This window comes from Mus caroli, unplaced genomic scaffold (assembly GCF_978045245.1).
Source record: "Mus caroli unplaced genomic scaffold, Mus_caroli_1 scaffold_8, whole genome shotgun sequence".
Lineage (NCBI taxonomy): Eukaryota > Metazoa > Chordata > Mammalia > Rodentia > Muridae > Mus > Mus caroli.
This window is the reverse complement of record NW_028227263.1, coordinates 78,733,938-78,756,264: the sequence shown is the minus strand read 5'-3', so window position 1 is coordinate 78,756,264 and position 22,327 is coordinate 78,733,938. Positions and strand designations below refer to the sequence as shown.

General features: G+C 47.6%; 1 protein-coding gene across 5 annotated transcripts in view; it reads left to right on the top strand.

Moving 5' to 3' along the window:
• The window catches only part of Igf1r (insulin like growth factor 1 receptor), a 283,747-nt gene that overhangs the window by 227,833 nt on the left and 33,587 nt on the right, over positions 1–22,327 (top strand). For 3 of the 5 annotated variants that reach the window (XM_029479326.2, XM_085841651.1, XM_085841653.1), the window contains 8 exons: positions 4,080–4,294; positions 6,226–6,352; positions 8,463–8,701; positions 11,539–11,706; positions 11,909–12,116; positions 15,219–15,502; positions 16,858–16,994; positions 17,467–17,626. In XM_029479326.2, the coding sequence (XP_029335186.1) occupies positions 4,080–4,294; positions 6,226–6,352; positions 8,463–8,701; positions 11,539–11,706; positions 11,909–12,116; positions 15,219–15,502; positions 16,858–16,994; positions 17,467–17,626 (1,538 nt within the window). The remainder of the gene's footprint in view (positions 1–4,079; positions 4,295–6,225; positions 6,353–8,462; positions 8,702–11,538; positions 11,707–11,908; positions 12,117–15,218; positions 15,503–16,857; positions 16,995–17,466; positions 17,627–22,327) is intronic. The other 2 variants (XM_021166846.3, XM_085841652.1) reach the window with 1 other exon arrangement.

Here is a 22,327-nt window from a genome sequence, read left to right as displayed (position 1 = left end):
GGAAGCATGTGTATGCAGATATCACGTGTGAATGCTCTTAGCAACATTTTCCATAGTATTTTCTCAAAATGGTGCATTAGCTATAATCTAAGGGTTCCTCAGTATAAGCGCAAAACACACAGTAAGATACTAGCCGATGGTACATGTAGCATCATGGGTGAACAGACAGGGGAAATGCCTTGGGGTGGGAGAAGAATGGGGGGGCGCTTCAGTTTCATATAAATGTTCTGAATCTGGATGATTGGAAGATGATTGGCCATCTGTATAAATTTATTGAAGCCCATGGAGCTGTATATTTATAGTGGGAACAATTTTAGAAGGTAAAACGTACCTCAGCAAAGCTGTTTTTAAAAAGCACTCCGGAACAAATGGCCTTTTTTGTCAATCTATGTGGTACTTGGTTTAGTTTTGCCTGGGTATATATTTCCATACTAACTGAGCCTTTGTAGATGGTATAACTGTGGACCTGAAGTGAACCAATATTCTACAGATGGACTGAGTAGCGTTATAAATGACTGTACTGGTGACAGCTTCAGTGTTCTGGCTTCTGATGCCCTCTAGAGACAGCTGTCACAGGCAGTAGTAGTGTCTCCTTGCAGAAATGGATAGGAGTTATTGGTTGTCTGTGCTTCCAGGATGCCAGTAAGAGCTTGAAAGAGGGGTCCTGTGTAGGCTGGAGACCTTGAGCTCAGCCCTGCCTCAAGGTGCAGGACTTACCTATGTTCTGTGACTTTGTTCGGGGGGGGGGGGGTTGACAGTTCAGAGAGTAGCACAGGTCATCCTGTGCCTTTGTGAGGTGATTCAAAGCTTATAACGTCCTTTTATATTTAGCATCCAGTTCTTCTCAATTGGCCTCAGGGCCAGAAGAGACCAGAAAAGATAGCTCCATGGGCAGCTGAGAACCAACAGCCCTAGAGAAGCTGAGTAAACCACTCAGGTGGCACTGCATAAGCAGTGGAGAAGGTGCTTGGGCCTGGTTATCAGTTCCTGCATGGAAGACTCTACACTTGGTCCCCTGCAATCTTCACTTAAAAGGGAGGTGGTGGCCTAGAAATGGTCACCACAGATCATAGCTAAGTGTTGGCTGTGAGCTTATCATGTGACAGTGCCCCCAAATTGTCGGCCAACCATCCTAGTAGGTCTATGCATTGGCAGGTGAAACCCATCCAATAGAGGGGATTTTTTTTTTCTAATGTTGAAAAAGCTACAAGCTACCAGGTAGTGGTGGCACATTTCTTTAGTCCCAGCACTTGGGAGGCAGAGGCAGGTGGATTTCTGAGTTCTAGGCCAGCCTGGTCTACAGAGTGAGTTCCAGGACAGCCAGGGCCAGGGCTACACAGAGAAACCCTGTGGGGGGGGGGGGGGGCAGGGGAGAGACAAACAGAAAGGAAGGAAGGAAGGAAGGAAGGAAGGAAGGAAGGAAGGAAGGAAGGATCGAACTAAGAGCCAAAATACCACTCAATAAAACTCCGGGAGACCATACAGCGTGTGGGAGCCAAAGAAAAAAATGAACAGTTTGGTTTTTTAAAATATTCTGTGAATGTAAAAGGCAGTGAGCTTAAAAACGATTTATGAAGTCACATTTATTGAGTGGTTTCCTTAACTAGTCATCTCCTTGAGAAAACAATGACCATTTAATAAGCACATTAGTATTTTGAAGGTGCGCAGACAAGTCTCCACCTGGGGACATCTCTTAACTCTCACCTATGGCAGAAGGTGTTGAGGAAGCAGGTGGGGTGGGGGTTGGTAAGCAGGCACTGTGTTGACGGGCCCTCCCCAGCAGGTTGATTATTATTTTGGTGAAGGTTTTTATTTTCCTTTACCTTCTGCAGGTTCCCACAATGCCTGGGTTTTATTGATATTGGTATTCTGGCTCCCAGCCGTCTCTGCATTGTTTAAAGAGAGAAAGTTTGTGTTTACTGTGAAAAGATAAATCTTGCTTTTCAAAGTGATTAGTCAAATACCCTGAGTTTCTGTGTGCCTGCCATTCATTTGTCAAATTCCTGGTTTCTAATTCATGCTTCCTCCCTGGGGAGAAGAGTGTGTGGTTCAGAAGGGAGGTATTTTCGGTACAGTTCTGTTTCCTGCTCGAAAAATTAGTTTACTAAGAGGCCTTGGCCTAGATGGAGATGGGGGTTTGACCTGATTAATTGGCCCTTGTATCCGGCCTGGAGGTGTCTTCAATAACAGGAGATTTTTGTCTCCTGGGACTCTCAAGACTTGGGAGAAGCCAGACCAGTGAAGTTAGCGTTGAGGCAGCAGTTTAAGAATGACCCATGGTTAGGAAAGACACCTAATGGGACCGGATCTTTGCACCCTTATACCTATCCTTCAGTTGTCTGCCTATCCTGACCACCCCCACATCAATAAGAGTGAACATTGGTGGGTCCCGTAGGTGGCAGTTCTGACTGACAGGTATCTAAGGACCTCCCTAGGACATACACTCTTAGGTACTACAATCTGGATTCCTTTGATCAGGGTCTTTGTTTCCTATTCCAAGAAACAGGCATGGTAGGGGAACACACCTTACCAAAGGCTAGCTGGCTCACTGAGCCCGTGCGTGTGCAGGCCCTGCGCTGAAGCATGCGCCGAAGTGCTTAAGGAAGGCTGGGGCTTCCATTCAACTGCTTAGCTCACACTTGAGTCCTCGATGTGAGGACTCTTACCTATGAGAGGGATGTATGTGCAGAGGTCAGAGGACAACCTTACAGAGTAACTGTTCTTCCTTCTCGGGGTCCCGATCACCAGACTTGTGATATAAGTACTCTTGCAGGCATGAGCCATCTCACTGGCCCTCATAGGAATCTTAAAACCAACGAGACCTCAGACTTCACCTACTACACTGTGCGCACATGAATGCTGCTCTTAATAGCAGAGAAAACTGCCTGTGGCTTGTCCTGTGGAGAATTCATGGCTCTTCCGGTCCTGGGTCCTCACCTCTTAGCTCCCTAATGAGTTCTCCAGGAAGTGTCAGAAGTGGCTTGGCAACCCTGCAGCTGTAACTCATTTCTCAGTATTTGAAGGTCATGTTGAAAGCAGACCCCCTAGGTAGTAGTTCTAATGTGGGTGAGGACTCTCAGCAGGTGGGACCTACGTGGACACAGCCTTTAGGGCAGAACAGGAATTTGTCTGGTCTGTGGGTAGATTTAGAAATAACTGTTTAAAAAAAAAAAAACTTACACAGACACCCAAGTAGAGTCCTTACTCTCCCCTTGGCCCTCCAACATAGGCTGCCCCTGATACTAGGGTAGCCAAAGATAGCTATCTTCTCTTTGGCCATTCCCATATTTCCCCTCTAGTGGAAGTTAGGCCTTGGAAACAGTGCCGTGCCCAGCCTGGTAGACTCTGGGTGGGCCCAGAACTGGTGTTTATCAGCATTACCTGCTAGAAATCGAGATTCCTGGTGCACTCTGGACCTCTGTACCAGAAGCTCTAGCGGTAGGGGATACTGAGAACAAGCTGTGTACATACTAAATGTGGAAAGCCACCATGTTAAACGCTGCATCTAGTTACCCTGATGTGAGATCCCAGGGAGACACTGGATGTTTGTCCTCTCCCACGTTCTCAGGGACTGAAATGAAGGTTTCTTGCAGCGAGAGGCCAATGTACAGAGAGCCAGGCTGTCTCCCATCCCATCATGCACTGCTGATTGGGCATGGGTAGGATTTATTCCCAGGGATAATGGCAGTCTTTGCTGCTAGTATGTAAGCTGTTCCGGTTGAGTAGCGGAGCATGTCTGTTCTCCTGTAGGCTGATTTCAAGCACATTGTCCATACCTGGCTCTGAGAGAAATAACCAAAGGCATTTTCCCAGGGAATGAATCAAGGAACATCCTTTGGTGGGAGAAGCTTTGTGTGTTAGTAATAGAGGTCATAAAATTAATTAGTGTCCAATCGATTTCGAAACATTGTCCTTGGCACATCTTTTTGCCAGTGGCTACTGCAACTGTCTGCTGTTATAAAGCCCCAGTAAGCAAACCCCTTGTTGGTATGGAACTACACTGGCTGCAGAGAGGCTCTCTGTCGCATGAGGGGGCTGTGGGCTCAGTAGGTTGCTAATGCGCATTTCTGTGCTTCCAGGAACTACTCCTTCTATGTCCTGGACAACCAGAACTTGCAGCAGCTGTGGGACTGGAACCACCGGAACCTGACCGTCAGGTCGGGGAAGATGTACTTTGCTTTCAATCCCAAGCTGTGTGTCTCTGAAATTTACCGCATGGAGGAAGTGACCGGAACCAAGGGACGCCAGAGCAAAGGGGACATAAATACCAGGAACAACGGAGAGCGAGCTTCCTGTGAGTGACAGCATCTCAAACCCCTGTGACTGCCACAGTCCAGATAACAGTCTTTGGCATCCGTGGGCGGGCTCTTTGTTTCACCATGGACTGTCCAACCACTGCAGCCAGTGCCTGGCCTCTGCATGTTAGTGGGCGGGTGTCTGATACATTCATATTGATATATTTTCCTAAGGATCTGTTTGAGTCTATTAAACATCCAAGCAGGTTCTTAGAGCTTGCACAGTTAAATATCTTTTCAATATGAGCAAACAATATTTATCAAAAAGCCAGTCCACTCCAGGTCAGCTCTGCCTTTCTCTCCTGTGCCGTAGAAGGATCAGGGTAGATGCTCCACTATAATACTTCCGTGGACGTCCAGTGTCCTGGTCCTCACACTTGGCCTCCTCTCTGCCCTGCACCCCCAGAACAAAGTGAGCCTGTGTATTATTTGAATCAGAATGCTTTTCACATGTCGGACAAAGTAATAATTCCATCCTGGTGATAGAGTTTTCACCCTAAGATCTCATAGACTAGAGTTCAACCTGTTAACCCAGCCCCTCTCCAAATGTCCCAGACCTGCTGTCAGTCTCTCCTCTAGCACTGTATGGAGCCAGGCATGATGGTACACTCTTATAATCTCACCGACTTAACAGGCTGAGGCAGGAGGATTGTGAGTTTGAAGCCAGCTTGGACTACATCATAAGACCCTGTTTTAAGGAAACAAAACCAAACAAACAGAAATACTAAAGCTCTATTTGACCCTCCGTCATTATAGCATTAGTGGGAAATCAGGAGCCGTGTGACCAACAGCTAGTCAGACGTATGCATACATGTGGAGGGAGGGCTAGCCTTGTCTTTTGAGGATACTCTCCGGATCCAGGAGGCATCTCAAGAAGAGTAGTTAGGCAGAGGTGGTAAGTGTGTGCACAGCCAGGACCCTCACCTTTCTGCAGAGCCCCCGACATGTTCCCCGTTAAGAACATAGCAGAAGCCTGCGATCGGAGCATTTCAAAGGGCTTCTCCCTTAGGGGCAGCCAGCCTGACCTGACAGGTCATGAGTGCACCAGCCATTGATTTGCCTTTGGAAGCACAGTCAGGGTTTTCTCTCAGAGTGACACTTGAGCAGGACCTGCTGTGTTCTGGGGGTCTCTGTTTGAACACATTTTGCCCAGAAGACTTCTAAGGGTTTTGGAGTTCTTGGTCTTCAGCTCACTAGTATGACACAAGGACTCTGGCGGTTTGGGGGCTAAACACAACTCAGTGGAGAGCTTTGGGTGTCCCTCAGAATATTAACAATCAGTTCCCCCACCTTAGCATTTAGAATGTAGTGCTGAAATCAGGACAGACCCCACACCTGACCAAACCTCACAGGCAGGGTGCACCTGCCACAGAGCACAGGGCTTGCCCAGGTCAGTGCCCACCCAGTCTCATTCCTGCTAAAAGACTCAAAGGAGGCCCTGTATCCTTCTAGCGTGGTCCCCCTGTTCTAAGAAGCTTCGTTTTGTGGCTTACTTGTGGTCTCACACATGCCTGTGATGGCTGCACAGAATTCTGCCAACAGATGACCGTACCTACAGCACTCGCTGTCTTCTCAGTCCAGCCTACAGATTTGCAGTCATTTAACCAGGTCCCCTTAGCCGCCAGCATCCTATGAGTGATCTGAAAGGTAAGGCCACCTTGTTCGCTAAAGAGGCCCTTCCCACTGGTTGAGAAACAGTTACAGGTTCACGCCCCATCCCCTGGGCAGATGACCTGAAGTGAAAGATGGACCTGTAGGTGCTCCTCCATGAAATGCTTGGACTCCTGAGGGAAAACCAGACTGCTGACTACAAAATCTAGACAGAGCTTAGCGTGGACAGCTAGCCTCAGAAAAGGTGGAAGTAGTAGTAGACAGACATCACAGAGACGGATGGGTTTCTGTCACTCACGGATGTGCCTCTGTGCCCCAGGTGAAAGTGATGTTCTCCGTTTCACCTCTACCACGACCTGGAAGAACCGAATCATCATTACGTGGCACCGGTACCGGCCGCCGGACTACCGGGATCTCATCAGCTTCACAGTTTACTACAAGGAGGCGTGAGTTTGGGCCTCTCACTCTGATGTCAAGCTTGAGGGTGGGGACAGCCAGGTGGTAGTGTGGCTTGGCTGAATAGAGAGTCTTTGGGGTGCCTGTGAAGAGTCAGGCCAGGCGACCACCTAATCCTCGTGACCTCTCTAGTTGTCACATTAAACTGTCCCAACCTGAGACAGCAGCTAGTCAGGAGAGTATCCGCCTCAGCCCTTTCGTTGTTTATATGGTGTTTGAGTAAGATCACCCCAAGGGGAAAAGGGATGAATTTTAAGAGAACTGAATCCCTCCAAACTGTCATAAGCCATTATGTGGACTTGGTTAAATATTGTCTTAGCCTCTGTCCCCCAAAATACCCCATGGGGTGCTCTGTTCTTACCAAGGCTACCCTGAACTGACCCATTGTCTTCCAGTCACTTGATGCATGCATGGCCTTGCTAAGACTTTGCTCTGGGCCATGAGCCCTCTAGCATTAAAGAATAGTGAGGGACGAAACTAGGTGTCACCAGTTTCCTGATAGGACCATCCCGCTTACTCCACATCACCGCTTCCTGAGCTGTCCCGTTTTCCTACTCAGCCTCCTGTGGCCAGGTTGGTTTCCCCAGTCTGTGTGGTCATCTGTTTTCCCAGGTGCTCATATTTCCAGAAGCAAAGGTGCTGGTGGCAGTGCCTGGTATCTTCGCTGCTGCTTGACCTAGGGTCCTGGGAACTGTTATAGCCCAGGGAAAATAGAAAGCTCAAAATCACTCAGTGTTTGTGTAAATGGGGGCCACCCCTGTCCCATCGTGATCGAACACAAGACATGTCAGCATAATTTCAGAAGCCAGTAGCTAGCAGCCCTTGCAGCTCATCAAGGTAGAGACCTCACCTACCATGCATCTGTGCAGAGCCCTCCCTTCCCTTTGAAAGTGCTGCCAGTGCACTGGCAATGCTAACTGGTGGTATCACCAATGCCACTCTCTGAGACAATCAGGAAACAGAGTATTAGAATATTATGAGATAGTTAAGCATCGAAATAGCTATTATCTCAGCCACCAGACGCAGACACTATTGCATATACCAGCAAGATTTTGCTGACATGACCCAGATATAACTGTCTCTTGTGAGGCTATGCCAGTGCCTGGCAAATACAGAAGTGGATGCTCACATTCATCTATTGGATGGAACACGGGGCCTCCAATGGAAGAGCTAGAGAAAGTACCCAAGGAGCTGAAGGGGTCTGTAACCCTATAGGAGGAACAGCAATATGAACTAACCAGTACCCCCTGAGCTCATGTCTCTAGCTGCATATGTAGCAGAGGATGGCCTAGTCGGCCATCGTTAGGAGGAGAGGCCCTTGGTCTTGTGAAGATTATATGTCCCAGTACAGGGGAATGCCAGGGCCAGGAAGTGGGAGTGGGTGGGTTGGGGAGCAGGGCGGGGAGAGGGTATAGGAGACTTTCGGGATAGCATTTGAAATGTAAATGAAGAAAATATCTACTAAAAAAAATTGTTTAAAAAAATAGCTATTATCAGCCAGGCAGTGGTGATGCACATCTTTGATCCCAGCACTTGGGAGGCAGTTCAAGGTCAGCCTGGTCTACAGAGTGAGTTACGGGACAGCCAGGGCTTCACAGAGAAACCTTGTCTCGAAAAACCAAAAAAATAAAAATAAATAAAAATGGCTATTATTGAATTACATTTTAGAGTTCTAGGGGGATAGGAAAGTTAGTTTTGTCCAAAAGTTGTGTTTTATTAGTTTATTGTTTGCATTAAACAGCTCTGCTTGTTTTTTTTTAAATAGTTGGGGGTTTTGTTTGTTTGTTTGTTTTTGTTGTTTTTAACTCTCACTTGAGAAGACAATGAGCATCCGCATGTCTTAGACGCGGCATTTTCAGTCCCTGTGAATGAGGAACTTTCTGTCTCTAAGGCTGCTCGTCAGTTCTGCGGTTCATGGCTGTCGAGCTCCCAAGTCCAGATGCTTGATTTTATTCTTGTATAGAAATCTAATTGATGATGAGTTTTATTTGGAGTTCCCACTATAGAAAGTATGACTCGCTCAGCCCCTGGGGAAGGTTCTGGAGAGCTTTGATGCCAGAGCCCTTCAACATTCTCTGGCCTGTGTTGACTGTCTTTCAGACCCTTTAAAAACGTTACGGAATATGACGGGCAGGATGCCTGTGGCTCCAACAGCTGGAACATGGTGGATGTAGACCTGCCTCCGAACAAGGAGGGCGAGCCTGGCATTTTACTGCATGGGCTGAAGCCCTGGACCCAGTATGCTGTCTATGTCAAGGCTGTGACCCTCACCATGGTGGAAAACGACCACATCCGTGGGGCCAAAAGTGAAATCTTGTACATTCGCACCAATGCTTCAGGTATCCACACACTGGAGGAGCAACCTCCGACCCCCCCCCCATCCCTGAATTTTTATAAGCTTGTTTTATTAACATAAGCCCAGTATGGCTGGAGGGCTAGCAATGAGATGCTTGTTGTTGCTGCTTAACGCTGTATTAATATTCTCACTGCCAGCACCTTAAGTTCTCCTGAGCCATTTCCTAGACTTGGTACCATCTTAAATGTCAACGTCTCTGCTCTACGCCATTGAGTCAGTGTCCTCCAGGGCAGTAGGATGGTTTCTCTGAATGCCCAGGATGTAGCCACTTGTGGCTGGTCTCCTCTCTCTCAGTGCAGACTTCCAGGGACTGAGACGACAATGACCGGTGCACCCGCTGCCTCTAGTGGCTTGCTGGCTTTCCACCTTTATTCTGTAGCCACCAGCTTTCTCAACAGGCAAATGCAGGCTTAGAGTACTGTGATATCGGATTATTGACTAATCCCTTCTCATCTTCTTCATGTGTTTACGTACTAGTTCCCCAGCTCCAGAACCTAGAAGTGGGAAAAGGCAAAGGTGTGAGTTTGTATCCAAAGACGAGAGAGGTAGAAAGATATGCTTCACTGTAAAGATAATGACTGACCTCTTACAACAAAAATTCCATCGACGTGAGGGCTTACAACGCAATGAAGCATACTCACCATTCCAAGAGCAAAGCATGGGCATTCTGCGAGTGGTGGGAGCCAATGTCTTGCCTCCTACAGATCTGTTTGACATGCCTTCACGACTCTAAAAGCGCACACAGGGGTCTCCAACCTCCTTTTTGTTGGAATCCTAATTCTGTTGATTAAAACTACCTCCTCGTGACCTATCCACTTTGAAGGCTAGGGTTTCCACACAGGGGTTGGTGGGGTGAGGAGCACACACAGTCAACAGCGCCGGTAAACATTTTGTGAGAGCAGAGTCTGTTTTGGTGAGTAGGGTGTGTTGCAGGCAAACACAGTCTTGTGAACATTGGTTCTCACAGACTCAAGTGTCAGAGTGAGACGATCTTATCAATAACTCAGGTCTCATCCATCCCCGCTCCTACCACCACGCCACCTTAGTGATCCCATAAACAGTCACAGCCATGTCGCTGACCCTGAAGCGTTCCTAGAAACGAATTTTCCACACAGGCCTCTAGTCTTGGGAATGGGTTGCTTTAGTGAACTTTGAAGCGCAACTGAATACATTTCTCATCTTAAAATTTGGGAGTAACAACTCCCAGTGAATCATTGCAGCAGATTTGAGAGGGAAAAAAAAAAAACCAAGCAGGAATTTCTTGTCATTATAGCAGATTCTTAAGAAATCCAATTCTTCTTCCTAAATATTAAAAACTGCATTTGGTCCCTGACCTCAAAAGTGCTTGGGACTGATAGTGATGTACTTAGTCCATCGTGTGCCTCTGCTTCATCTGGGAAACTTGTCACTGAAATATCTAATAAGAAACTGTTTTTGGAAATACTTACTGAAAACGCTCACGGGACCAGGCATCAAGTGCTTGTCTTCTCTGCATCAGTCTTGGTCTTCCAACCTATTGTCCCTCAGTGGTTCTCAGAGCCTTGAGCACCGCATACATCCTAACAGCCCTCTGTCTGTTCGCTTCCTGTTGACCTGGCAAGGAAAGGATTTGACTTCCACATCAGGGTCACAGTCTGCCATTAAGGAAGCCAGGGTAGAAACTCCAGCAGAGACAGGAACTATGGAGAAGCACTGGCTTGCTCCCAGTGGCTTGCTCAGCCTGCTTTCTTATAGACCCCAGGACCACCAGCCCAGAGGCCTCCTCACCACAAAGAGCTGGGCATTTCCTCCACCAACCATTAGTTAAGAAGATGCCCTGCAGGCCTGCCTACAGCCTGATCATACTGAGCCATCCTCTCAGTTAAGGTTTCTTTCTGTCAGATAGGTTGTGCCAAGTTGTCACAACACTGACCAGTACAAGCTTGTTTTCACCTTTCAGATTCAAAAACAGTTTGGTTGGACCTTATTCTTAAGTGACATAACCACGGTTCTGTCTCTTGCACTTTGGAAACTGCCAAAATCAGTGGGCCTCGTTCTTTGCCGTGTGCGTGTGTGTGTGTGTGTGTGTGTGTGTTGGGGATGGGGTGCGCTTCGGCTTTGGTATCTCTTTTTCCATGGTGAGGACATGGCAGTGGTCCTGGGATGTTTTCCTTTTTACATAAGTTAGTTCTACTTTTGAGCCTGGGCGTCAATAGTATGTAAGCCTCAGTCGTTTTGTTAAACTCACTTGCTTGTAACAGGACTTTGCATAGAATCAGGGCTCAGGCGTACTGGCTTTCCTGAATCATGGCTGGCTTACAAGATCTGTGAGCCCCTGCTCCTTGTTTCACAGACCTTTCACCCAGGCACATAACCACCCCACACACTGTCCATCCCCCAGCCCCACTCTTCATTTTGGCTCCCTGTCATCTTTATCAAGTTTTTATCAGAGATTAAAACTTGGAATCACAGGTGAAGTACTAAGCCGTCCAATTTGCCATTTCCTAATACACACCGGAGAATGACAGTTGTCATAACTGAGTCAACTCTAGGGTTTTTTTAGAGTCCCCTTTTACCCCAGCTATGCCCTCGTAGCCCCTTCAGTCCCCCGTCAGTGAGCCGTGTGTGTTTGCACATAGATTATCTGAGAGCAAGTGCTCTGAAGAGAGGGCTGGCTTCCCAGTTGGTAATCTCTCCAAAGCTCTGGTTCACCTCATGCTCTGGCTGGTCTCTGTGCCCAGGTCAAGCCTGCAGCTTCCTGTTGGTTTTCGTCGAGCCCCTAATAACCTCAACCTCGGATTCCGGTCTGTTCTCTGAAATGTTCTTTGTTCTTCTTTCCAGTCCCTTCCATTCCCCTAGATGTCCTCTCGGCATCAAACTCTTCCTCTCAGCTGATTGTGAAGTGGAATCCCCCAACTCTGCCCAATGGTAACTTGAGTTACTACATTGTGAGGTGGCAGCGGCAGCCCCAGGATGGTTACCTGTACCGGCACAACTACTGCTCTAAAGGTGAGCTGGGGGCTGGCAGGCAGCAGGCAGGCAGTGCCACTGGCCTTGTCTGCTGTCTGAGAGAACCTGAACCCCAGGGTCACACCTGTCACGTTGCAGGGCTTGCTTCTCAGCAGTGCACACCAGCACCCACCACCACCACCAGCATTGCTCACAGGCACTTCCTGCATGGCTTTCATTCCCATCTCTGGTCTTCCCCAAGCAGACAAAATACCCATCAGAAAGTACGCCGATGGTACCATCGACGTGGAGGAGGTGACGGAAAATCCCAAGACAGAAGTGTGTGGTGGTGATAAAGGGCCATGCTGCGCTTGCCCTAAAACTGAAGCTGAGAAGCAGGCTGAGAAGGAGGAGGCCGAGTACCGTAAAGTCTTTGAGAATTTCCTTCACAATTCCATCTTTGTGCCCAGGTGAGTGTGCCCTTTGGAAAGGCTACATTTGATGCCTTAGGCTGTGCACGCTCCCATCTGCCCCACGGAGCAGCTCCTGTTTGTTGGCAGGCTGCTGGGCTGCTGTTGCGGTCAGCTGACAGGATGCACTGCTGTTTTGGCTTTTACCCATGCTCCCCTCTGTGTCATGTCTGTTTTGTTGAATTTAAAAACCTGAAGACAGGAAACAAATCAAAAGGTGCTTTAAAAATTGATTGCAGTGACCTCTCTGTCCTCACTAACTTACTGTCTGTTTGAGTCTTGGGTCTCAGACCTACATTCTCCAACACCAAACCTCCGTCCCTTCGTTGGGTTATCTATGAGGAGCATTCCACCTGAACCAACACTCAGCAAGAGTAGCCATGAGAGTGGCCAGGTATGGAGCGTCCCAAGGAGGCCAGACAGAGGTCCTCCCATACCCACCCCTATACTGGGTGTCAGTCAAATCCTGGACTCCTATAGGCACAGCCAGAGGTTTAGGTCGTAAGTGAACAACATTGTAAGTTCTTTAATTGTTGCTGACAAATTACATGATGCTTAGTGGTGTGCACAGCTCATCAGTTTTAAAGTTAGAAGAACAAGGAGCCAGTGTGGGTTCTGTTGATGGAGGCATCTTCGGGTGTGTCGCATGGCCAAAGTACTTACGGCACAGCAGAGATTTCAGGGCAGACAGGAAGCTGAACAGACGTTGAGCACTTAGCTTGTTTGCTACATCAGGATCTCCCCCTAACAGGACCATTCCCTAAAGGTTCTTCCCGCAGCTGCCCCACTGGTGACCAAACATTCAACAACACAGCATGAGAACCAAGGGTAGACCGACCATAGCAGAAAGCCCTTGGTGTTTAGTTATACTTGGATGACATCACGTTGTGACTGCTGTGATCAGCTGTGTAACGCTAGGCTAAGTGATAGGGCAGCAAGGCTGTGGTTGACCCAGATGGGACCGTGCAGGGCTTGTACTGTGGTTTTGAAACGAGTTTCCTCTCGTTCACATCCTGCGTGCTAAGTGTTCTCACCTCAGTGTCCTAAAACAGGCCCAGCATGCAGATAGGGATCACCACACCTGGCCATTAGGGTTTGGGGGTTTGTTTTTTACCTCCTACCAAGGCAAGGATCTGGCATCTGTACGAGGTCTCGCAAGGTCCCATAAAGGAGCACCCTAGATGACAGGAGCAACTCTTGTCATCATACAGCTGAGTTTACCTAAAACCTATTCCTACCTTCATGTCATTCTAGGTGCACATTTATCTGGGGGCTGAAGGCAAATGTGTCAGATTTAGTCTTTCTGCATTGTCTGACTGCCTGTGAGTTTATAGTAGATGTTAAACAGTACAAGTTTTTCCAGTAGCATCAGGATACTTGAAGGCGTAAGGAAAGCTGATGGTACCGTGTGCTGTTTGCCACCCCCTGGACCACTCTGAAGCATCCCTCGTCTTCTGATGCCTGTATTGCCTCCCTTCATGGTCCTGACTCTGTGTCCACAGTAACTGTTGAATAATATGCAAGAGCACAGTGTTTATCAATAAGGAGGCCACTGAGTCTGCTTGGTGCTATAGCCCAGTTTGTTGGGGGCGGGTCAAGGCAAGAAGTGGACCAGAATCATTTTGCAATAAATCAAACTCAAGCAACTTCTTACATGAAGGCACACGTTTGTGTTGCTCTGGTTTGAAAGGGAGGCAGGAAATTTAATAATAATGTTTTGAACATCTGCCTAGCCACCCCTCCCCACACACAGACACGCACACGCGCACACACACACACACACACACACACACACACACACACGCACATACCTGAAAAAGTAGTTTCCTTTGTCTTTCCTTCCATGGTTTGTTGATTGGTCGGTTTGTCGTTTGCTGGGTGTGAGCATGGTAGAATAGTACCCTCATTTCCTATCTCTTTCCCCAGCATTATGAAAACAAATCCCCGTTCCTAACTTTTGAGATGGGCCCTGATATGGCAGTTTATTTACTTTTAATGGGAACTGGCATGTCAGTACCCAACAAAGAACTATGGTTTTGGTAGCAGATCCATCTGCTGAAGACCGGGGAGCATGCGGCCCTTTCCCCCCGACTCCCTACCTTACTCTCCCAGATGTTGGCCTAGGGAGCATCCATAGACCTTGGGCACAACTTCCAAGGCGCCTCGAGCACCGTACTCTAGGCTCCCTTTTGTCTTACACTGTCATGTTCTTACCAGACGCAGTGCAGTCCCACCTGTTCCTCTCATCCTTTGTCCTGTCACAAGCAATGCCAGCAACAGCCTCAGTACCCAGCTTGCCCACTCTTTCACCTGCAGACAACCTGAGGGTTGCTTCCAGCCCATAGGGCTGCTTATCTGATGTTCTATTTTTATTTATTTATTTGTTTTCAGTTTTTATGAATGTTAGAAGTTTTTTCTGGAAGAGAGGGAGCCCCAGACTCTTCCTGTTGCTTTTCTGTAGTTTCTGAAACTAACACAAGTCAGTGAGTAGCAGAGGCTCCACTCCTATCACAGACAAGCTCACTGCCAAGGAGGATGCAGAGCCAGGTTTGATGGCCCTCCGAGACCATGCTGTATGCTAGGGACTGGGGGCATTCATCAATAGGAGACCCTGCTCCTCAGGAAAAGTGCTGGGATTTAGGTACTTGCTAGCTGCTTAAACTAGGGCATCTTCATTTCAGAGAAGATCACAGAAGCCACTACAGTTGGACCTTGGGTCTCTTCTACCTTGTGTGTCTTAGGCCTAAGGTGCCTACCTCACCTTTCCCAACCAGTCCAAGTAGGACTGTCCGGTAAAACAGAGCACTGTCTGGCTAAGAATGGCTGGCACACTGTTTCCTAGAACCACTAGTGGGTGAGTGGGTGGGTGGATGTGTATGTTTTCATGTGTGTGCGCGTGCATGTTTCTCTGAGGGTGTCTCAAGAGAGTACAGGATGGGTTGGGAAGAAGAAAATCCTGGTTATTTGTTGGTTCTTATCCAAGGAGCCTAAATAGTTTCTTTTAGTTCAAGGCTAGGACTTTCCTATTTCTTCTACCCTAGCATGGAAAAGATAAAGAAAACTAGAGAACTTAGCAGCTGACCTTCTTTATCCTCCTTGCAGGCCCGAAAGGAGGCGGAGAGACGTCATGCAAGTGGCCAACACGACCATGTCCAGCCGAAGCAGGAACACCACAGTAGCTGACACCTACAATATCACAGACCCGGAGGAGTTCGAGACAGAGTACCCTTTCTTTGAGAGCAGAGTGGATAACAAGGAGAGGACTGTCATCTCCAACCTCCGGCCTTTCACTCTGTACCGAATCGATATCCACAGCTGCAACCACGAGGCTGAGAAGCTGGGCTGCAGTGCCTCCAACTTCGTCTTTGCAAGAACCATGCCAGCAGGTATGGCAGGTAGCCCCACCGCCAACTTACAGCCAAGGCGGGGGAGGCTGACAGCCCTGAGATTCAGGCCTACGAATGTGTGGTTGTTGGTACACAACATCAGGTGCCTAAGGAACAGAGAACGTATTCCCAGTGCCAGCTCCCATCCAGACTTAACCATAGACACTCTTTACAAGCCCCTTTCAGGGCTCTCACTCCTTGGCTTGGTTCATGCTGCACATGCTCACACCCCTGTGCCCTTCTGTGCACAGCTGAATGAGTTAGCTTTCTGTTGCTATTACAAAATACCCGAGGCAGTTGTCTTACCAGGAAGGAAGGTTTATTTTGGTCTCAGTGTTTCAGGAGTTTCAGGCCACAGGCACTTGCCTCTCACTGCTTTGGGGCTTGCAATGAAGCAACACATTGTATTTCATCACTTCTTTCAGTGAAGCCCAATCTCCTAAAGTCCTGTCTTCTCTCAGTGCCAGAGGCTACAGACTGAGAGCACAAAGGCCTTCTTAGCACACCACAGACCTGTGAGGGGCCCTCCAGGTCTCAAAGCTTGATGCAGAGGAAGCATTGTCCTCATGGTCAGCTAGATCAGCCTGTGGGCCTCCTCCTACAGTTAGATACTGCCTGTCACCCTGCCAGCCATTTGCCACTTCTCATTCGTGGAGGAGGTGTCAGTCAGTGGGTAGAACAAAGCATGCTGGGAACTGGGGCAGTAAGAGCTTCTGAGATTGGCTCTGGCACTCCCGTGTAGCCCTAAGCCGCCTGTGCCTCAGTTTCCCAATCCTAGAAGAGACAGAGAACAGCTTATCTCCCCAGGCCTCTCTCGGCTGTCATCAGCTGTCACCCAACAGCTGTGGTTCACCACCAGAAGTAAGGCCAGCGGTGGCTGGAAGAGATGGTGGCCGGAACAGCTGCCTCAGAGGCCAGCCTCGGAACTGGCCCTTCCTCCCTCCCGTGTAAGGGTGTGGGCTGCTGTGAATGTGTCAGTGTCACAGCTGGAGGCTCAGCACGCTGAAGCCCCAGCACGCTGAAGCCCACTGCCCTTCCTCAGGGCCATTCTGTTTGAAGGGTTCTTTTTTTTATTATTTTTTAGGTAGGAAAATGGACCTGGAGAATACTACATAGGTTTTTCAGGCATGATCACTTGTACTTGGCCACAGGTTTTTTTAGTCAGAGGAGACAGAGGCGCTGTGACACCTTGTGCCAGCAGCCATCTCAGGAAAGAACTCCTACAAGGTCCCCTGTCCAGAGTCCTGTATATACAAGGATTGGGGGGAACAGTCGTTCTCAAGTTAGCACACCGTTTGACATCCTTTCTGGGGATCTAACCCCACTTTGACTGCTTGTTTACGCTACTTATGCAGAAGGAGCTGATGATATCCCTGGCCCGGTGACCTGGGAGCCAAGACCCGAAAACTCCATCTTTTTAAAGTGGCCAGAACCCGAGAACCCCAATGGATTGATCCTAATGTATGAAATTAAATACGGGTCACAAGTTGAGGTAAGAGGGGTACCATGGCCTGCAGCTGCATGTGTTTCAGCGCTGAGAGCACATGCTATAGCATACTGCTTGTCTGCTGGCTGCTAAGCAGACAGGGGAGAGATGGGCAGTCGGGGAGGATAGAGGTCTTCCTAGCAACGTCATCTTTATTGAGTAGTAACTTGGGTGCATGGAGCTGGCTGGACTTCATACAAGCAATGAAACTGTAGCTAAGCCTCCAGCTGTAGACTAGACATGTCTTGATGATCTTTCATTCCTCTGGAGTTCTGTTTAATTCCCAACGTATTTGATTACCATTTTCCACGTGCCAACCTGAAAACCACTTTTCCGATATCCTTGCTTCCTTTATATTGATAACTCTGGACAATGTAGGGAGAGTTTGGGCAGCTGGAGTCACAGCATGATGACTTGAGTTGACAGATGTCAGATCTCACCCATCCTTGTAGGAAATTAACACCTTATATTTCCATAGGATCAGCGGGAATGTGTGTCCAGACAGGAGTACAGGAAGTACGGAGGGGCCAAACTTAACCGTCTAAACCCAGGGAACTATACAGCCCGGATTCAGGCTACCTCCCTCTCTGGGAATGGGTCATGGACAGATCCTGTGTTCTTCTATGTCCCGGCCAAAAGTAAGTCTTATTAAGGGAGATGCACGGTAAATTTCAAAGCTGGCTGGGCCAGAACTCAGAAGCCCTGAGCTTCTGGGGCTCTCTGGTTTTCTGTTAGAACAGAGCTTGCTGGGTTGAGGAGGTGGCTTACTAGGGAAAGTGCCTGCTTAAAGATCTAAGTTCGAGTCCTTGACGAAAGCCAGGGGCGGTAGTATCCTTCCAGAACCTCAGTGCTCAGGAGATCAACAGTCAAAGTTTTGCAGATCCCTAGATAGCCAGTATGGTCCATTGGTGAACTTTGCTTTCAGCAAGAAGCCATATCTAGAAAATGGAGGTGTCAAGCCAGAAAGGAAGACACTTGGTATTTACTCATAGTGGACACACATCTGTGCCACCATCACCTTCCCCCCACCCCAACACTTGCATGCAAGTGCACTAGCACACACATCCCAGAGCTGGGAACATGCTGAGCCTTGGAGCCTTCTCTTGTGAGTAACAGAAGGGTATCGTACTACCTAGAAGATGCCTTTGCTCTCACCGTGGCTCAGGTGTGGAGGCATTTTGCAAAGCATTGAGCTGAATATCAGGTCTCCTGCCTGGTCGGTGAGGCTGACCCAGCGGTCAGCATCTTCCCAGGGATCGTCTGGTGTCACTGCTCCGGGGCAGGAATCTGCAGGACAACATCCCAGTCAGAATCTTCTCCCCTCCACTGTGCTCTTCACCATCCACCAGTATGCATTGAAAGATACCGTGTGCGTTATTTTGCACAGACCCACACTAGCAGATAATGAATGTTTCACACTTTACAGAAACCACTGAGTGAGATGTTAGGATTCAGATTTAAAAGTAAATGTTGTGGAATGTTTAAATGCAAGGGCTGCATGCTTGTTTGACCGAAAAAAAAAAATTTAGTCTTTTTGGTGAAATAATACATAGTGAATTTTTACATGTCTTAGGAGAAACCATATTTTTTAGATTATTTCATGTTCATGTAATATCCAAACAAATATTATAATAGGGTCAAATGTGAATTCCTTTTGCACTCCCCACCCCCCAAAAATCTCAGCTCAGCTTTGAGGCTAGAATCTAGGGTGTGGGGAACTGTTGTTTCCTAATGGCTTATGTTCTTAGTGGTCTCTTCTGGATTCTTGATTCAGACAAGGTCTCAACAGATCCAGCAATCCCAGTCCAAAAGAAATGGAAGTTAGTTGTGTTGAGATCTACACTCCCTTGGGTTTTGGCCCACTAGTCATAGTAGCTGAACAATCCAGTATCCTCCAGCAGGTGCCTGGGTAAAAATGTGGTCCATATATGTAATTATTTAATATATATATAATTATGTATATATGTAATATGGGATACTGTTAATAGAAGGTGCAGAAAGGAAAACACCACGTGATCTCACGTATATATGAAATAAATCTAAAAGGGGGAACTCAGAGTCTTGCGGGTTACCAGGGGAACATAACTTAGGGGGTGTGGCTCAAAAGCCACACAATTTTAGGTAGATAGAAGAGTGAACTTTATAACACACTAGCTATGGTTAATAAAGCATTCTTGAATATTGCTAAGAAAGTGTTCTCACCACAAAAATGGTAACAATGTGACTTAATGCTGATGCTGATTGGGTTAATGTACACATGCTTTAAGATATGTTGTATGTGGTAAATATGTAGACATGTATAACTTTATGTCAGTTCACACTTTGATAGCCCAGCTAGCCAGTTCCAGATACTCAGAGATACGCAAGACATTCGAAAACCCTCATCGTGACTGCACAAAGACAGAAGTAAATAGAACCATAAGCAGGAAGCTAGGATTCCCTGTATCTGCTGCTACTGCGCCTAGATTGAGAGATAATGAGACTGAGAGTTCTGTCAGGTAGAATCTGAATTTTCTCATTTTTTTTTCTGGGTAGCCTAGTGTCATCAGTTAGCTTATGTGCTAACTCTCCATTGTGATGTTACCGTAGCTCTCCAATGTGACAAAACCCAGAGATGATTAGAGGGGTGGCCCCCACAGTATCGGGGGGTTTGTCCTGCTTTATCTGTTGATTCTATTACTTTTGGGCTGTTCTGAGACAAAATGTCAGAAGCAAGAAGCACATGATGGAACCAAGCAGGGGTCCTCCAAAAGACAGAAAGGGCCCGGGTTTCACAGTTCTCTCACAGGACACCTGCTGCCAGTGACCTGACCTCCTCCCTCTAGAACCCAGCTTCTAAGGCTACCTGCCACTACTTCCCAATAACGTCACAAGCCCTGAGCATCTCTGCCTTGGGGTACATTTCCGCTTTAACCGTAGCATGTCATGCTACCAAGCTAACGCTGGAGTTCTGGAAATTGGGTGGTGTTCTCTGAAGTAGCAGTCTTGCCTTCTGAAGCTAAGTGAGTCTGGCTTTTCTTAGGAGAGGGCATGTTTGAGCTGCCTTTGTAAAGCTAAGACTGCACTGCCACTGGGGACTCTTCAGAGGTCCTCCAATGCGGTTTCTCCAGTGGAAGTTGGCACATCCCACAGGGGGATTGAAGCTGCATGCTAGCGCTCTTAGCTTCTGGGAAATTTTCCCGGTGTCGGACAAGACGCAGTTTAGCACGGTTTTCTTGGGTCTAATCCTCAGAGGGGGACATTGAAAGCTCAGCATCACCTGCTGGTTTTTTTTTTTTAAGGAAATCTTGGTGCATGGATTCTGTTAAACGCCGCTTCAGACTTCTTCCCTCCCGATTAAATATTCTCAGGTCTTTGGGCCCTTTCTTGAAAGCCAGTTGCATAGACAATTTTCTGTCAGTTTTGTCCTTCTGGATGTGTTCCAGTTCCTCTGTGTCCCTGTTGAAATGTGAAACTCAAAAAGAACACAGAACAACTTGACCTGTAGAATCAGGAACACAAAACCAGGAACTCTCCTAGGGGAAAAGGAAAGCTCGGAGCTCTCTCTGGCAGGGAGGCACACGCGGGAGTACTTTTAGAAACTGGAAGGTGCTGAATCCCATCGATTTTGAAAAAGACTTAATTTTGGCTTTTGTAGTATTTCAGGAATAAGAATAGAGTTTAGAGATAGACCAACCATTGGTGAGTGGCTCCAAGTCCAGGAACATGTCTCCACTGAGTCCCCAGCTCCTCTCCAAGGAGACATCTCTATGGTTGGTGTGTGCTCAGTGTGCACACGTGCAGAGATCAGAGGACAGCATTAAAGAGTTGGTTCTCAGGTTCCAGGGATTGAATTCTGGTTGCCAGGGTAACATAGCAAGTGCCTTTACCCACAACGCCATCCCTGTTGTGTATAGACATGTCAACTTGGGTGTCCAATAGTTGCTATAGACTCCTTATAAGCCTGAAATCCAAAGTGCTTTCATGGAGGCTCTTCCATCCGTTTGATTCCCTGATCTTCATTCCGTCGGGCTCTCAGATGAGAGCTCACAGCCCTTCTCTTCTTCTCCGAAAACTCATTTTTGTTTGTTTGTTTTCCCATATTAACTGGAGTCTTACTGATTCTTTCTGGTACATAACGGGAATCCAGCCTCCCAGTTACTGGGTGGGGGCTGTTCTGAGCTAGGGCTGTAGGAAAGCCAGGCTCTGACTTTGGAACTTGTAAGCTATCCATGCAACCCTGGCAAAGTTAGGACACCTCTCTGATCTTGCTTATGGAAAAGGATTTCTTCCTGAGGTCTGACTGCAGTGATGCATAGCATGCCACAGGAGACTGGTACATTCCCTTAACTCCTCTAGACCTAGACCTGGCAGTGTGCAGAGGCCCCCACTGTGTCCTCAGACACACTCATCTCCCCAGTACATGAATCGGTTTTCAATCTGGCCTTGAAAGAATTCACTGATGCTTCTTTTTAATTGTTTTAGTTTTAGCCTTTTAGAATTTCTGACATGAGTACTGTATTTATACCATCTGGCTCCTCCCTCTCCCAACTTCTTCCATGCCCACCTCCCTCAGATTCATGACTACTTTAATTATTGTTGCTAAGCAACTTGTGCACACATTGATACATATATGTCTATATACATATATGCATATATGCATATACACATACATACATACATACACACACACACACATGTTCTGCCAAGCTCATTTAGTGTTACTGGTACATGTATGTGTTTAGGGATGACCACTTGGGATTGGCTAACCTATGTCTGATAAAGATTGATCCTCCTTCTCTCAGCAGCCATTGATTGCTGGTAACTTCTCACCTAGGGGTGGGGCTTCAGAGATTCCCTGCACTTCAGAGCATCCGAACTGGTATTGTCATTACTCAAGTTTAGGTAACCGCGTTGTTGGGATTTCAGGTATGCGGGTGGTGTCTTACATAAAAGGTAGCGTCTCTCAGCAGACACCCTGGGCTTCTGGCTCTTAGAATCTTGTACCACGTACTTTTTTTGCAGTGTTCCATGAGCATTTGTTGTGGGGGTTGTGGTGTGAGTCTATCATCAGTTGGGCATGGGTACCCCCTGGTCAACGGTTCCCTGAATTTTGACCAGTCATGGTTTTCTCTAATCCTCTCCATCTGCTACAGAAAGAGGCTTCTCTGGCGAGGCCTGAGAGCTTAGTTATCTGTGGGTAGAAGCTCACTGCTTCAGAAAAGTGCTAGTAGCAGGATCTTCTCTAGTGTCCACGACCTGGTCGGTTACAGAGAGTCAGCTAGGATTACAGAATCGGGCAAGAATTTCCTCCTAGTGCTCAGGCCTTAAGTCCAGTTAGACAGCTGTTGGTTGTCCCC